The 18,300-nt window shown below is 42.7% G+C and overlaps 1 protein-coding gene across 2 annotated transcripts in view; it reads right to left on the bottom strand.

Annotated features, from left to right (window-relative positions):
• The window catches only part of pnisr (PNN interacting serine and arginine rich protein), a 31,424-nt gene extending 13,357 nt beyond the window's left edge, over positions 1-18,067 (bottom strand). Inside the window, exons 1-3 of one of the 2 annotated variants that reach the window (XM_008119116.3) lie at positions 18,024-18,067; positions 2,221-2,327; positions 174-359 (exon numbers count right to left, since the gene is read on the bottom strand). In XM_008119116.3, the coding sequence (XP_008117323.1) occupies positions 174-359; positions 2,221-2,308 (274 nt within the window). In that variant the 5' untranslated portion in view covers positions 2,309-2,327; positions 18,024-18,067. Of the gene's footprint in view, positions 1-173; positions 360-2,220; positions 2,328-17,717; positions 17,873-18,023 lie in introns of those variants that run through there. The other variant, XM_008119112.3, reaches the window with a different exon arrangement.
• Positions 18,068-18,300: the final 233 nt, after the last annotated feature.

Here is an 18,300-nt window from a genome sequence, read left to right as displayed (position 1 = left end):
GCCTATAGTATTGCATTGGTGGATGTTCAGAGACTATGTATTTGCAGTTGTGTATACACTGAAGCATATACATTTTCTCTCACACAGCTCCATAAAGCATACTGCAAATTCCTGGAAAGGAAGTTTAGAAATGGTAAGACTCAAAAGCAGAAAGAAGTATAACAGAAACAAACCTGGCTGCCACATTCTGTTGAAGTTTGGATCACCCTGAAAGTTACCATGGTTGTTTGGGCCTGTCTCCATTCCTTGCATCTCCTGGCCATTTGGCATCATCCCTTGTTGATCCGCTACACCCTGCTGACCCGATGCTTCCCGTTGTGCAATCCATGCTTGAGCTAATGCAGCCCAGTCAATTTGGCCTAGAATTGAAACCAGATTTTCAATTTACAGATTTCCATAGCAGAATTAGGACGATGAAATCCCATGAAAACATCACCTTCATTACATGAAAGCAACAGAAGTTCTAATGCCAAGTGCACAATCAGGATAGATCCCTGGTGTTCTTACTCTGGGACTACAGAGGACCGCACTCTGATTTTTTCTATTTGTCAGAAGGCAAAGGCCGCTCTCCTAAAATAACACCCTGGGAAGTTGGCAGACCAGCTGGATCACATTTAGCAGCAAGAGAAGGCATCATTACAAGAGGCTTCCTCTTGTTTTGCCTTTAAGAATGTTTAAATAATAAATGTATGTGTCCGTTTGTTTGCTTCCCCACCTCTTTTGTAATCCCTTCTCCTTTATATGTCTTTTACACTCTAGGCCTGAGAGGGCATTAATGATGGTTAAACATTCTTTAAATAATAATTGGAAGTATTAACCTACTACATAACTAATTTATTGTCTCCCTTATACAAATGAACTATACCTCAAATAATCTCTAGATATAACTGACAAATGTAATCCTTTGAAAATTTACACAGGAGTAAACCCCACTGAGCAAAGTGGAAAATCTCAATGGTTTTACAGCTTAAAGCATTTTATTATCACATGCTGTTGATAATTCAGCTTTAATCCTCCAAAATGTGATCAAATAAAATGTAGTATTTGTTAAGCTGCTATAATGCTTTCTGCTTTTAACACTGGAGTGAAACAACACAAGTACTCTCCTGAAAATGGCTGCAGTCAATCAATGCCCAAATAAAACTATTAGTTCCCAAAAAGTCAATAGAATATGAAAACTTGGTGGTGCAACACTTATATAAATTACAAAAATTGAGTAGGTCTACTTTAATTGGGACTAAATCAGATTTTTGCTCAACTCTTAGTGCACTACAATTAGAACATCTTGATATGATTACAGTGGCCACTATACCCATACTCTTAAGAAAGAAAAGGGGATACAAACAGAGACTAGAGCAACACCTAGTGAAATTGAAAATCTATGTATTACACCAGGATTAAACATGGGTCTGAAAGAGTAGAAGGCTACTTCACCATACAGAGGATTCTCATCAGCAGTCATAGCTTTACCTCTCCATTTTGATCTAATGGATATTTATGGGGCAAAGACAATCAACACGCTGTGGAAATATTCTAACAATCCTGATATATAAAAAAGGTGGTTGAGTCTTAATAAGTTTTGAACAAGGTTTCAATAAGGTTAAGAAATATTTAGCTTTGCTTTATCACAGGCAATTTGGGTTGCTTTTGTTTTTCAAATCCACTGATTAAATCTTCCATTTTGACTGGCACATGTGTGGCTATCTGAAAGACTTCTGAATTCCTATAATTCCTCTTCAGTCCTAACCTTTATTATTAATCTTTATTGCAGAGATAAGACAACAGAAAAACCCTAGTATGCTTGCATGGGCTCTAGAAAATGTATCTCTCAATATATCGATATCTATGGTACACAAATGACAGAATATAACAGACAGATACTGCAGTGGCATGTAGAACATGCACCAATCTAGCAGAATCTATGATCTAAAGGACCAGTTGGAAGTAGATCATAGTTTTTTTAAAATTAAAAAAAACATGCTTTAGAACAATAATTTTACAGATTACAAGGGATTCCTTATACGAATGCAGTAAGACGAACATCAAAAGGTGGCAAACACTAAGAAGGAGATTAGCTATATGCTTTGTTATGGTGGTATATATTTAGTTCAACAGTATAATTTTTTAAGGACTGATGAAAGTGTAGTGCCCTAGATTAACTCCTAATAGGCGACTATGTTGGCTTTCATCTAGAAAGCCCTATTTCCGCTGTTTACTTACTTGGATCTTGCTGGTGCTGAAAGGACTGCATCCACTGTTGTTGATTCAAAGGCCACTGTTGCCAAGGCTGCCCACCTTGATCCCACATCTTTAGTTCTTTATATATTCTATATTTAATCAAAAATAACATTGCAATTTTGAGTTGAGGCTTCATATTTTCTGCAGCATTTAACTGTATAAAGCAACATTCAAAAGACACTCAAAGAGAGCATTATGAAGGGGAAATATATTAAGCTTTAACGAATGAAAAAAGAGACAAATTGCACATAATACCTTTTAATTTAAAGAAGCCATGAGTTATAGAAGAACCACCCAGAATATACCAGCAATAACCATCATATAAGTTACCACTACAAGCATCCCAATGTATGGACAAATGTTGCACAGATACCCTCGGCATCAAATAAATACATCAATAAGGTAACTGCCCTGCAAGTGCCCTGAGCAAGATTATGGAAATAAGTGTATTGTGTTCCACTAACAAGTTCACAGAACAAGAAATAACAAAATGCTCAGTCACAACCTAAACAAAGGTAGGGCTATATATTTGCTGAAATATCCACCACTACCAGCCATATTGTCTTCAGTTCAGGAATTGTATAGTTTTGTGTTGCTTGTGGAAGAAATGTCAGGACCCTGGCTGCAGAGCACCAATAACCTTACACAGAGGCCAGTCTCTGTCTAATATCTTTATTAAAGAAATATATAAAATCAATAAAAACAAGTGAAGAATATAGTTCAGAAGCAGACCTTTCAAAAGAGGTCAAATATAGTCCAAAAATGTATTGTCCAATATAAGATATTAGAGTTCAAAGTTTTAATCCACTTGACCGAAACACACACTTTGCCAAGCAATAGTGTGGGGAATTAGCAGAGTCCTAGAGTTCAATGAAGCTTGACAACAAGGCTGGAATTAAACTTTATTCTTGGGTAGATTCATAACTGGAAACAAAGGCAAAACATGAGCGTGGAGCAGGGTCCGTGGTAAAACTGCAAGGCTAGGCAAGGCTTGAAAACTTGATCCGAGAAGCAAGGAACTGGGGTACGAAGTCCACACACGATCTCTCTCCTGAAGCTGATCAATTGACTCCGCAAAGAATTCCTCGCGCCAACCACCTATATTGGGTCTCGTTTTCCCGCCAACAGAACTCTTTCCCTAGAGAACGAGAAGCGAAACCCAACTCTGTCCAGATGTGTGACTCCTTAGAATTTCCCAAGGGAAGCAAGCCTAATCAGCTTGATTTCTGGCAGCAATGCGTAAACTCCTCCGTTGAGCTTCTCTGTTTCCCCTTTCTCTGGAATAAGATTCTTTTCTGGGAAACGGGGGGGGGGGGGGGGAGTTCTGCCCAAGGCCTGTTTGGCTGAATTCTTGAGGAGAAACATCAACATCCTGCAGGTGAAGAGACTCCGGCTCTTGCTGAACCGGCGAAAACCCCATGTTTTTCTCTTCGTCTGCCACAATAGTACTAGGAACAGGACTACAAGGCCCATGAGTCATCACACTATCCCCGCCCCCAAGGCCCCCCTCAAACAGGGCCCCTCTCCGAGAGTCGCGGGGCGGCGGCTTGGCAGGGTAGGCTTGATGGAAGCGGCGGACTAAGTCGGGGGCATGGACTGTGGAAGCGTCTTCCCAGGAGCGTTCTTCGGGGCCAAAACCCACCCAGTCAATGAGATACTGAAGGCGGCGGCAATGGAAGCGAGAATCCAAAATGTCCTGAACCTCGAACTCCTCCTCTCCGTCCACTAGAACAGGGGCGGGGGGCGGCCGGCTCGCGTCGGGGCGGACACCATCCGCCGGAAGGAGCAGGGAACGGTGGAACACCGAATGAATGCGCATGGAGCGCGGAAGTTGGAGTTTGAAAGTCACGGGGTTAAGTTGCGCCACCACTGGGTAGGGACCAATGAAACGGGCATCTAACTTCCGGCAGGGACGGTGGGAGGGCAAAAAGCGAGTGGACAACAGAACCCGATCTCCTACATTGATCTCGGGGCCCGGCTGGCGATGGCCGTCAGTGTGGCGTTTGTAGTCCTCCTTGGCTTGATCCAGTTGCTGGTGCAAGAGTTCTTGTACTGCTGTGAGTTCCTGTAGCCAGTTCTCCGCTGCAGGGACTTCTGAGGTTTCAATAACACAAGGAAAGAAACGTGAATGGAAACCGTAGTTTGCAAAGAACGGGGTTTCTTTAGTTGAAGCCTGGACACCATTGTTGTAGGCAAACTCTGACAGAGGTAATAGGGAAGCCCAATTGTTCTGTTGGTAATTTACATAACAACAAAGGTATTGTTCCAAAGTGGCATTGGTGCGCTCAGTTTGCCCATCCGTTTGGGGATGGTGAGCTGAGGATAAACGAGAGTCTATGCCCAATAGTTTTTGTAGTGCTTTCCAGAAACGAGAGGTGAATTGAGATCCACGGTCAGTGACTAAACTCTTGGGCAATCCATGTAGTCGGAAAACATGTTGAAGGAATAAATCTGCGGTCTCTTTGGCTATGGGAAGACCAACGCAGGGAATGAAATGGGCTAACTTGGTAAAAAAGTCTACCACTACTAGAATCGTGGTGAATCCAAGGGAGGGTGGTAAGTCAGTGATAAAATCCGCGGAAATTATCTCCCATGGGCGAGAAGGAGTGGGAAGGGGATGTAGAAGCCCTGACGGCTTCTCCCTTCGTGTCTTGGAACGCTGACATACAGGACAGGTATTGACATATTTCTCTACATCCTTGCGGATCTTGGGCCACCAGAAATCTCGCAGGATCAAGTGCATGGTTTTAAATAGCCCAAAATGTCCTGCTGGTTTGCTGTCATGACACAAATGAAGTGCTTTTTCTCTGCCGGGACCTGGAGGAATGTAAACATGATTCCTGTAGCATAGTAGCCCGTCCTTAAGTGAGAATGGGAAACGTAGTCCTTGGCGAATCTGTTCTTGAGCCCAGGCATCTGTCTGTTGACTGGCTCTAATTTCTTGAGTGGAAAGGGGTTCCGAGTTAGAGGGAGTTGGTTCAATTGAAGTGGATTTGGTGTTTCCCACTGTGAGTGTGGCAAAGTTTTCGGGTTGCAGCAATCGAGATTCTGCGTCCTGCAGCATACTCTGGTTTCCGTGATAGAGCATCTGCTTGCTTGGTCTGAGCTGGGGTCACATAATGGATCTGGAAGTCAAAACGTTCAAAGAACAAAGCCCAGCGCTGCTGCCTTTGATTTAATTTTCGTGTGGTCCTTAGGTGCTCTAAATTTCGATGATCAGTATGAACTTAATGGGAAATTTGGCCCCTTCCAACCAATGTCTCCAATTTTCAAAAGCTGCCTTTATGGCCAAAAGTTCTTTCTCCCAAATAGTGTAATTTCTCTCTGGGGCTGTTAGTTGACGGGAGTAATAGGCACAAGGATGAAGATGTTCTCCCACTGGTTGCATGAATACAGCCCCAATTGCCACATCAGAGGCGTCAGCCTGCACAACAAAAGGGGTTTTAGGATCAGGGTGCTGTAGAATTGGCTGGATCGTGAATAACTGCTTTAGCTGGTGGAACCCTTTCTCTGCTTGCTCCGTCCAGCGGAAAGGCTGTTTCCCTCGGATGCAGCTGGTGATTGGGTCAGACCAGCGAGCGAAGTCTGGGATGAATTTGCGGTAGTAGTTTGCAAACCCCAAGAAGCGCTGTACTTCCTTCTTGTTGGTTGGCGCCCGCCATTCCAATACTGCTGAAACCTTTGCCGGGTCCATGGAGAGCCCTAGTGGCGAGACGCGGTATCCCAGGAAGTCTACCTCTTGCAGATCAAAGGCGCATTTCTCTAACTTGGCATATAGTCCATGATCCCGCAATCGTTGTAGCACCATTCTGACGTGTTGCTCGTGTTCCGATTGTGATCTAGAAAACACCAAAAAATCGTCCAAATATATGATCAATCGTTGTAGCACCATTCTGACGTGTTGCTCGTGTTCCGATTGTGATCTAGAAAACACCAAAAAATCGGCCAAATATATGATCAAGAACCGATCTAGATAATCCTGGAAGATATCGTTGACAAAATGCTGGAATGTTGCGGGAGCTCCGGATAATCCGTAATTCATGACTAGGGACTCAAATAATCCGAATTTGATCTGGAAGGCGGTTTTCCATTCGTCCCCTTCTCTTATGCGAACTAGATTGTAATCCCCGCGGAGATCCAGCTTGGTGTAAACCTTGGCCCCTCGGAGCCGGTCTAATAGGTCCGAGATCAGAGGCAGGGGGTAGCGATTCCGCTTCGTGATATTGTTCAATGCTCTATAGTCCACAACCAAGCGTAGGTCCCCTGACTTCTTTTTCACAAACATCACTGGGGAAGCTGCTGGGGATTGAGAGGGTCTGATGAACCCCTTGCGGAGGTTTGACTCTATGAACTCCCTGAGAGCTTCTTGCTCTGGTTCAGTCAGGGAGTAGAGGTGTCCTCGCGGAATTGGGGCCCCCTCCACCAGGTCAATGGCACAGTCGTAGGGTCTATGTGGGGGTAGTTTCTCGGCTTCCTTTTCATTGAAAACATCCCAAAAGTCCGAATATTTCTTGGGCAAGGTGATGATGGGCTCTGCGTCTGTGGCATGGCAGACCTTGGCTACTAGACAATGGTTTTGACAATATCTTGAGGCGAACTGCAGTTCTCTGTTGGACCAGGAGATGTTTGGGTCGTGGAGTGTCAGCCATGGAATTCCCAAAATCACAGGGAAGTGGGGAACCTCGGTAACGAAGAAAGAAATTTCTTCCATGTGTTCCCTTATCCACATTCTGGTGGGTTCAGTCCATTGGCTTACTGGACCTGTCTTTAGGGGTCGGCCATCTATGGCCTGCACCACCTGGGCATTCTTGAAATCATGATATTGTAATCCCAGAGAGTCGGCATACTCTCTATCGATGAAATTGTTTGTTGCCCCTGAGTCTATCATGGCATGGATCATGACGGGTCCTTTTTTCACTGACCACAGCGTGACCACCAGGAGAAATAGGACCCCGGTTTGCGGCTCTTGAGTGGGGTTTTTGACCGGGTTGGCGAGCCTCTCTACGCCCGGTCGCTGGCTTCCCCCGCCGGCTTTGCTCCAGCCGCCTCGGCCGCCTCCGGCTCCGCGGAGGACGCCGCCGCCAGGCGGGCGGCGGGCTTCTTTTTGGCTGGACATTTTCTGGCGAAGTGGCCCCCATTCCCGCAGTACCAACACAGATTCAAACGTTGGCGGCGGGCCTTTTCGGCAACATCTAGTCGGCGGCGCACATTGCCCAACTGCATCGGCTCCTCCTCGCTTCCCATGGGGTTTGGGGCTGGCGGTGGGGATCTCCATACTGGACGTGGCTGAACACTGGCAGAAGCGGGAGGTTTCACTCCGGCTCTTCCACTCTGGCCTCGGAGCCACTGTTTTTTGTTGGCAAGCAGGGCTTCGGCTCGTAAACACTGGTTGATGAGTCTCTCAAGAGTCCCTGGGGGGTCCACCTTAGAGATTTCTTCCTGCATCTCGATGTTGAGGCCCTCGCGAACCTGTCCTCTAAGGGCTATATCGTTCCAGCCGGTGTTCTGAGCTAGCACCCGGAACTCGGCTATGTACCGGGACAACGGCCTGTCCCCTTGGAAGAGACACCGGAGTTTATGGCCGGCCGCCTCCTCCTCGTCCTCGATCCCCCAGGTCTTTCTAAGGTGGTTCAAGAAATTTTGCGCGGTGCTTAGATGCGTGGAACCCGCGTCATATAGCGCCGTCACCCAAGTGGCCGCAGGCCCATCTAGGAGACTGTAGATCCACGCCACTTTGACATCTTCTTGGGGAAACTCGGCTTGGCGGGCTTCTAAGTATGCCTGGCACTGGCGACGGAAAACATGAACCTTGGAGGCTTCTCCAGAAAACTTGGTTGGTAGCGCTAGGGCAGGGAGACGGGCTCCGCGTTCCTTCAAGCCCCGTATTTCTCCCTCCTGCGTTCGGAGTGTGTCTCGGATCCTATTGAATTCTTCCTGGGAAATGGTGTAACTGGGTGGTTGAGCTTCCGCTCCGGTTCCTGTAGACATTCTGGCCTTAGGTTGTTTGGTGCTTAAGGTGGCGGAGTCAAACTGTCAGGACCCTGGCTGCAGAGCACCAATAACCTTACACAGAGGCCAGTCTCTATCTAATATCTTTATTAAAGAAATATATAAAATCAATAAAAACAAGTGAAGAATATAGTTCAGAGGCAGACCTTTCAAAAGAGGTCAAATATAGTCCAAAAATGTATTGTCCAATATAAGATATTAGAGTTCAAAGTTTTAATCCACTTGACCGAAACACACACTTTGCCAAGCAATAGTGTGGGGAATTAGCAGAGTCCTAGAGTTCAATGAAGCTTGACAACAAGGCTGGAATTAAACTTTATTCTTGGGTAGATTCATAACTGGAAACAAAGGCAAAACATGAGCGTGGAGCAGGGTCCGTGGTAAAACTGCAAGGCTAGGCAAGGCTTGAAAACTTGATCCGAGAAGCAAGGAACTGGGGTACGAAGTCCACACACGATCTCTCTCCTGAAGCTGATCAATTGACTCCGCAAAGAATTCCTCGCGCCAACCACCTATATTGGGTCTCGTTTTCCCGCCAACAGAACTCTTTCCCTAGAGAACGAGAAGCGAAACCCAACTCTGTTCAGATGTGTGACTCCTTAGAATTTCCCAAGGGAAGCAAGCCTAATCAGCTTGATTTCTGGCAGCAATGCGTAAACTCCTCCGTTGAGCTTCTCTGTTTCCCCTTTCTCTGGAATAAGATTCTTTTCTGGGAAACGGGGGGGGGGGGGGGGGGAGTTCTGCCCAAGGCCTGTTTGGCTGAATTCTTGAGGACAAACATCAACATCCTGCAGGTGAAGAGACTCCGGCTCTTGCTGAACCGGCGAAAACCCCATGTTTTTCTCTTCGTCTGCCACAATAGTACTAGGAACAGGACTACAAGGCCCATGAGTCATCACAAGAAATGACAAAGGGATCTGAAACAAATCAGATCCATTGCAGAAACAGAAATTTCCAACTGAAAGCCTCTGGTTTATTCAGGGATAACGAAGACATATCCAGCAAATGCAAGTTATTTCTGATTGCAAGAAGACCACTAAAAATCCCAAAATTCATTCTAATTAAGATGCACAAGAGCCATATCACTCCCCCCCTCCAAAAACCATTTTAATTAACATACCAGTCCTCACTCAATTTAGGACCACAAAAACATCACATGGATACTCTGAAACAGCTCTGCTCTGTCAGTTTTTAAAACAATAGCTCTCCCATCCCAATGTGACTCAGCTTGAAAACAGAAAACAACTGCCAAAAGCTAAGGGGGAGGGGTAGGCTTTTAAAAATGTTTTGTATTCTCACAAATACAGACATCTTTGGAATTATAAAACATGGCTGCATTTCTTAAAATGCTATACCTGCACCCATAAGTAGTGAAACCTACTTAAAGAAAGAAATTTTCAAAAATGGGTTCCAAAATAAACTTGTTGGACCGGGTCCTCCATGTTAGTGCAGTCACTGTAGAGGTCATCATCTGAAGCTCTTTGCCAGGTAACCTCCATGCCTAAGTCAAATGGCAACCAGTGTGGGCATCTCCTTCCAGAATGTAATCCCCAAGGCACCTCACCTGATGCAACCATCCCCCCCCCCCCACACACTCCCAAACAAGCTAGTTAATCTTTTGTCAGTACTAAACAGGTTATTATTCTTTAAGCTGTTATTTTTATTGTTATCTTTAGTATTTCCTAGGAGGCACTGCTGCAGGAATGGGCAGGCAACATATTGTTGAGCCTTCAGCTGCTGTCAGCCTAAGAGAACATAGCCAACAAGGAGAGATGACAGGAACTGTGAGTGAAGGCCATTTGATGGCAACCATGTGCCTACTCCAGCCTGCAATATTAGGCAAATATAAAATTTACATACAGTAGCATTAATGATTAGTTGAATTTAGCAGGCTAGTTAACTGGAAAAAGTAATTTACTGGACTGTACTTAGTGTCCCTTGTACAGCTTCTGTCTTCTATCATGTTTCCAAAAGGTTACTGACAAGAACTGTAGTTCATTTTTTTTTCTTATGGCATTAGGCTGAAAATCTAGGAATCCACTAACAGCAACCTTATTATCTATTTCTATATGCAACTTTTAAAAGAAGACACCTTCTAAATTACATGTTTTGACTTAATTTCTTCACCATTATTACTGTATTCCATATACAGTAGAGTCTCATTTATTCAAGCCTCTTATCCAAGTTTCTGGATTATCCAAGTCATTTTTGTAGTCAATGTTTTCAATATATCGTGATATTTTGGTGCTAAATTTGTAAATACAGTAATTACAACGTAACATTACTACGTATTGAACTACTTTTTCTGTCAAATTTGTTGTATAACATGATGTTTTGGTGCTTAATTTGTAAAATCATAACCTAATTTGATGTTTAATAGGCTTTTCCTTAATCCCTCCTTATTATCCAAGATATTCGCTGATCCAAGCTTCTGCCGGCCCGTTTAGCTTGGATAATTACTTACACGATTTCTTAAGTTAAAACTATACATTCAGATTATTAAAATTCATTAAATTGCTATATTACAAGCCTTTTACAAAAACACCAAAAACATTAATAAAGCCTAGTGATACAGAACTATTTTGACATGCCAGCAGGGAAGTAAGAGATGGGACCATCCCACTCTCTAGGAGAGTAACCAAAGTCTAGCAGCCATCACCGAAAAGGCCCTCTTCCCGTTCTCTCCAGACAATCTTAAAGCTCAAATGAACTTTAATAGACATACAGTGTTCCCTCACTACTTCGCAGTTCACTTTTTGCTCCCTCGCTGTTTCACGGGTTTTCAATAAATATTAATGTAACAATTTATTGCAGTATTTTCGCTGTTTCGCGGGTTTTTGCGTGTGCAAAGGGTTTTGAAAGGGGGGGAGAAGGGAAAAATAAAGGGAGAGGGGAGGAGGGGAGAGAAGGGTTGGAAATAAGAAAGGGTTATTTAGCTTCCATTCTTCTTCTCTGCCAGTGTACTGTATATTGTAACTGCTAAAATAAGGTACAGACTGCATTGTAGTAAGTGGTCTGTGGTTTGCTCTCCTCCACACATATAAGTGAGGGAAGACTATATATAGATAGGGTTGCAATTGCCTGAATGTTGTTATTACAACAGCAAATATACATTCCTACAAATGACTAACCCCAAGGCCTCTGAAGAAGTCCCATCTTCAGTTAAAGAAGCACAGTGACTGGTTAAAGGGAAGGGATGCTTCCCGCAATGGTGTACCCATAAAGGTTCATGTGCTCCAGGAAAGTTCACTTGGCACTACCTTGGTCACTTCTGCATCAGGCAAGGCCTTTATTTCCTCATGCTTGTCAATTGCCTGCACATGGCTTTTATGATGCTAGGTGTTTCTAATTTTAAATATGTGTTTATATTTATTGAATGTTTAACATTTGTAAGCCAGCCTGGAAAGCTGTTCAGTAATGAAACATAATCAAGTAAATAACTCCATGTATGTAACTAGACCAGGATCTAGATCTATCTGGAAAACTAGTGGCCAGATTCAGTTACAGGCCCCATTTACATTGACCATTCAATGCAGTTTCAAACTGGTATTGAAGAAAGTGGTTTTGCTATGCAGATGATTACCAGCACAGATGCAAACTAAGGGTTTTCTTTTTTGGACTTTTGTGAGAGTTTGTTATTTGGCTGCTGCAGTTTGAAATTAGTTTCAAACTGTATTAAATGGACAGTGTAAATGGGGCTATAGATATCCCTAAAGCAGATCTCCTGAAATCAGTGGGACTTAAGTGAGCTAATGCTAAGCTATAACTGTTTCTATGAGTCTATTCCAAGCAAATTAAATCTGGTTACAAACCAGTTTGTCTACTTGACAAAAATATCAATTTAACAATTAATATACAATCATAAAGAAATGCAGCCTATACTATCCTGATGTCTACACCTAAAATTCTCATTATTTCCAACCCAGATATTAATTCCAAGCATTTAAAATAGCTACTTTAAGATGAAATATCCCTTATATTTTTTACAAACTCTAATACAATAGCCTGCCCATTCACAATTAAGCCTGATCATGTTTCCAGCAAGAAAATGTTGCACAGAAGCCAAGGACATCCATCACTGCTTTAACAAATGGCCTTTCTCAAAGAATTCAGCCACTATAAAAAAAAAGGAATTTATGCATAATTAGCTGAAGCTGCAGGATTTTGGTCAACTGTAAACCTGAATGTGGAATTATTTTGATGCACAAAATACCTTCCATAAATATTTCTGCTTGAACTCATTTTGTCAGCCAGATTTAAAAGGTCATTTAAAGTCAGAGCTACCTCACTTTTGAAGTATTTCAACTGGATATCCTGCTCCTACTGCATTTTTCCTTCAAGTTAGTCATCATGAAATTTTGGAAGTAATGGGATAGGAGCTAAAACAAGCATTTAATAGGCAGCACTGTGCGAAGAATGCTGGGAGCATTTCTAGTGACTTTTTTCAAAGCTTTCAGTACAGTAGAGTCTCACTTATCCAAGATAAACAAGCAGGCAGAACATTGGATAAGCGAAAATGTTGGATAATAAGGAGGAATTAAGAAAAAAGCCTATTAAACATAAAATTACATTATGATTTTACAAATTAAGCACCAAAACATCATGTTTTGTCAGCCAGACAAAGAAATTGACAAAGAAATTTTACAAGAAATGGACAGAAAAAGTAGTTCAATACACAGTAATGTTATGTAGTAATTACTGTATTTACGAATTTAGCACCAAAACATTGCAATATTTACTACAAAAACAATGACTACTAAAAGGCAGACTGCCTTGGATAATACAGAACCTTGGATAAGTAAGACTCTAATGTATATGTTTTAGTATTATAATGATCAAAAGAACTCTGTTACAATGCCAATCGACACAAAGTTATAATAAAGAGTGAATAAGCCAGTATTTTGGTAATTCAAGACATTAGATAAATGCCCTCAAATGATGAAGAAAGATATACATGGTGACATGACCTGTAATTTTCTGGGGGGGAATCCAGTGCACTTTTGATCTGCAAAAAGTATTCCATTGAAATGCCTCAGGAGGTTAATTGCTGACAATGAATACAGTGTTCCCTCACTTATCGCTGGGGTTAGGTTCCAGGACCACCCGAAATAAGTGAAAATCCGCGAAGTAGGGATAAATTTATATTTATACATTATTTTAGTAGTTATACACTATTTTAAGCTTTTATCAACCAACTGTGTGTTGATAAATCGCCTCCTTCTCCTTCCGTGGCTGCTTGGGCTCCTTTTCTCTCCCTTTGGCTTCCCCTTCCTCCCTTCCTTAGGCTGTAAATTGTAATGTTTTATGATTTATAATAGTATTTTAGAGTTTATTGAAAACCCGCAAGGGAACACTGAGAAAGTGCTTGATCAACCCACATTGCAACCAATCCAGTACAACTCCTTAGAACTGTAAACACTCACATGACACGAAAGATGAAACACTGTAGCACAGGGGTCCCCAAACTAAGGCCCGGGGGCCGGATGCAGCCCTCCAAGGTCATTTACCTGGCCCCCACCCTCAGTTTTAGACTTAGGCTTGCTTAAAGTCTGAAATGACTTGAAGGCACACAACAACAACAATCCTACTTAACTTGACTATCTCATTGGGCAGAAGCAGACCCACACTTCCCATTGAAATCCTGATAGGTTTATGTTGGTTAAAATTATTTTTATTTTGAAATATTGTATTGTTCTTTCATTTACTAATATTGTGCTACGGTAATAATATAATATATTGTATATACATATAATATTGATAATATTATAATGTAATACAATTTAATATTTATTTATTTATTACAGTTTTTCAGTACTTATAGCACCTTAACTTCCTTCATGTTTACAAGTTTCACTCAGTGCACTTTGCCCAGTCCATTGTATGATTTTATTGCTGTGTTTTATCATGTGTTTTATAATGACTGTCTTTATTTTATGCCATTTAATTTTATTTGTGTGTTTTTTGTATTTGATACCATTGTATGCTTGTTTTATATCTGTGAGCCGCCTGAGTCCCTCTGGGGAGATGGTGGTGGGGTATAAAAATAAAATTATTATTATTATTATTATTATTCCCCACCCTTCTCACCCAGTAGGGGACTCAGGGTAGCTAATAATAATAATACAATGTAAATATTGTATAACATAATACTACTTATTATATATTATATATTACTAATAATAATATGGTATAGTACAATATAGTAATATATAATGCTAATATTGTGCTATGCTAATAATATAATATATTGTGTATACATATAATACTGATAGTAATGTTGCAATGTAATACAATATAATGCTAATAATAATACAATATAATATTATATATTACAGTATAGTGGCATATTACAATAAGCTGCTCTGAGTCCCCTTTGGGGTGAGAGAGGGTAGAGTATAAATGTAGCAAATAAATAAATAAATGATTGTTGTTGGGGGGTTTTTTGAACTACAAATAAGACATGTGCAGTGTACATAGGAATTTGTTAGGTTTTTTTTTTTTTAGATGATAATTCGGCCCCTCAACAATCATGAACTGGCCCTCCACTTTAAAAGTTTGAGGACCGCTGCTGTAGCATATTCAGATTCCCTAAGGTGCAGAGTTGCAACCTGCCAGTGAAATACCAATGTCTGTTGCAGACAGACAGAACGTTAGTCTACCTTTGGCAACTAAAATACAGATTGACTATCCATTAGTCCAAAATGCTCCTAAATCCAAACTGTCCCCATAGGTGACTGAGTGAGTGACACTTTGGGGTTTTGATGGATCAAAGTACACAAACTTTGTTTTGTGCACAAAATGATTAAAACTTTTTTTGTATAAAATTAACTTCAGATTATGTATGTAGGTGTATGTGAAACATAAATAAAGTGGGATGTTTTGACCTGTGTCCCATCTCCACGGTATCCCATTTTGTACAGTGTTCCCTCACTTATCGCGGGGGTTAGGTTCCAGAACCGTCCGCAATAAGTGAAAATCAACGAAGTAGGGGCACTATATTTATTTTAATATTTATACATTATTTTAGTAGTTATACACTATTTTAAGTCTTTATCAACCAATCCTGTATTGATAAATCGCTGCCGCCTCCTCCTCCTGTTGCTGCTTGGGCTCCTTTTCTCTCCCTTTGGCTTCTCCTTCCTCCCTTCCTTAGGCTGTAAATTGTAATTTTTTATGATTTATAATAGTCTTTTAGAGTTTATTGAAAAACCGTGAAACAGCAAATCCACAAAAAGTGAACCGCGAAGTAGTGAGGGAACACTGTATATGCAAATATTCTAAAATCTGATAAAAATCCAAAATAAAAAATACTTCTGGTCCCAAGCATTATAGAGAAGGGACACAATGTATAAATACATATAAAAACACTCCTGTAAAATCAGACCAGTCTGTAAGTGAGTTGAATATCCTGCCTCCATGTGTTCAGCTTGGTCCTTATGGTAAGCTGCAAACTATACTGTGGAGAGAATGGCTCTTTCTCGGTCTTTGCTAGTGGCCTGAAAGAGGTGTAATGCTGCTTATCAATATAACTCAGGCTGCCATTATAGAATCAGATAGATGAAAGAGTGCAAGGGTCATCCAGCCCCACCCCTCTTCTGACATGTAGGAATACCCAATCAACCTGACAGATGACTATTGAGCCTCTGCTTAAAAACCTCCATAGAAGGAGACTACCCGACTCTAAGGCAACAGCATATTCCACTCCCCAACAGTTCTCAGGGTCAGGAAGTTCTTCCTAATAACATTTAAGTGGAACCTTTTCCGCTGCAGCTTTAATCCATTGATCCATGTCCTAGGCTCCTTCCACACAGCTGTATAAAATCCACACTGAACTGGATTATATGGTAATATGAACTCAGATAACCCAGTTCAAAGCACATGTTGTGGATTGTCTGCCTTGATATTCTGGATTATATGGCTGTGTGGAAGAGCCCTTAGTCTCCAGAACATCAGCAAACAAGCTTACTTCCTCTTCGATGTGACAATCTTTCAAATATTTAAACATGGCTAACATACCCAGCTTCCTAAACCGTTATGCATGTTTATACAGAAATAAAGCTTCAGCACTGCTTACTTTTGAACAGACATACAAAACCAGATTCCAATAGATACAACCTTGCAGCTAGAAACCAAAATAGAGGTGAAATATCCTTTTTCCAGAATCAGGCCTGCAAAAAAAAATTATACCAGGTATGGGCAAACTTCGGTCCTCCAGGTGTTTTGGACATAAACTCCCACAATTCCTAACAGCCTACCAGCTGTGTTGTCAAAACCTTTCATGGCAGGAATCACTGAGTTGCTATGAGATTTCTGGGCTTCATGGCCATGTTTCAGAAGGATGCTTTCCTGATGTTTGGCCTGCATCTATTTTCCTCAGAGGGTGTGAAGTATGTGGAATTGGGGTGTACATATCTGTGTAATGTTCAGGATGGGAGAAATAACTCTTGTCTGTTTGAGGCAGGTGTGAATGTTGCAGTTGGCCACCTTGATTAGCACTGAATAGCCTTTCAGCTTCAAGGTCTGGCTACTTCCTGCCTGGGGGTGTTATATCTACAGTAAATAAAGAATTCAGAGGAATTCTAGACATGAATCAACCAGGGCCAGCTAACATCTCCCAACAAAGGATTCCCCCAGAGAGTAAGCCAGACCTTGAAGTTGCAAGGCTATTCAATGCTAATCAAAGTGGCCAATTGCAATATTCACACCTGTCTGAAACAGGCAAGAGTTCTTTCTCCCACTCTGAACGTTCCAGATATATAAATCCCACTTGCCTAGTTTCCAACAGACCTCACAACCTCTGAGGATGTCTGCGAAACGTCCGGAGAGAATGCTTCTGGAACATGGCCATACAACTCGCAAAACTCACAGCAACCCTGCTTAGCGGCTGTTAGGTATTGTGAGAGTTGAAGTTCAAAACACCTGGAGGGCCGAAGTTTGCCCATGCCTGATCTATACAAACTGCTCCAAGAACAGTTTTCGGGGACGAAACGTAAGAAAATCGAGCCAGAATTGCTTTAGCATCTTAGGATCAAGCATGTTTTAAAAAGCGTTGTGAATTCACCCCCACTGCTGCCTTGATCGGCCCTCTGTGCGCGTTCCCCGCCCCTTCTGCCGGGCTCCCTTCGTAACAAAATCAGTCACCCGATGTGTTCCGTGCGGGCCGACCTGGAGGGCAGCGGCGCATGCGCAGTTCAGGTCCGTAACGGGCCCAAGCTCTTCGGTACTTCGGCTAGGACAGCGGCGCATGCGCACAAAGGGATGGAGGGTGTAATCAAGGGGTCTGCCTCTCGTTCCGTTACCAGGAGTCCGCGGCCAGAAATCCGAGGGAGAGGCGTTCTCCTCGGCGGCCATTCTCCTCTCCAAGCCCAGAGCCACCAGCGCCCCTTCGCCGAGGCCGGCCCTCCAAGTGCGGTGAAGGGGCCCAGGCCTCGCCCTCATGCTTAACGCCCTTCTCCCCGACCCTGACTCACCCCTCCCAGTCCAGTCCTCTCCCGCCGAGCGGTGAGTGACCACTGGCGGCACCGCGACTACCTCCGTCCCCCGGCCGCCTTTTCGCGAGCCACACAAAATGGCGCCCGCTGGCCCTGCCCCGGAAGAACAATCTGCGTCAACCGGGCCGTTTACGCTGTCTGGCAGGCATCTTTAGTAAGGGCATGAGACGCCTCCATGGAAAGGGCAGCACTTAAAAAAAAGAAAAAGAAAAAAGAAATAGGAAGAGGATTCAGTGCTTCTCTACTCCCAAGCAGAGGAGTGGGTGCTTTGTGACTGCCCTTTACCTTTTTCGCTAGCGGCAAGTCCATCCTTGTTAAGGGTCAATGTCAAGTCGTTTCTGTGGGCTGTGGCGCATGCGCAGTCAAAAGGGAACAGAGGCGTTCCTCCTGCTTAGAACTGAAGATTAAGGGGAGCTTGTTTCCACCTCTTCCTCTTCCTCCTCTTCCTCACACATACGGAATAGAAGCGAATTGTGCCACACGAAAGAAAAACGCACACATCGCAATTCTGTATATTCTAATCAGAATGTCGCACTTATGTTTTTGTGCAATTTATTTCTAA

This window comes from Anolis carolinensis, chromosome 1 (assembly GCF_035594765.1).
Source record: "Anolis carolinensis isolate JA03-04 chromosome 1, rAnoCar3.1.pri, whole genome shotgun sequence".
NCBI lineage: Eukaryota > Metazoa > Chordata > Lepidosauria > Squamata > Dactyloidae > Anolis > Anolis carolinensis.
This window is presented reverse-complemented; position numbering and strand designations above follow the sequence as displayed.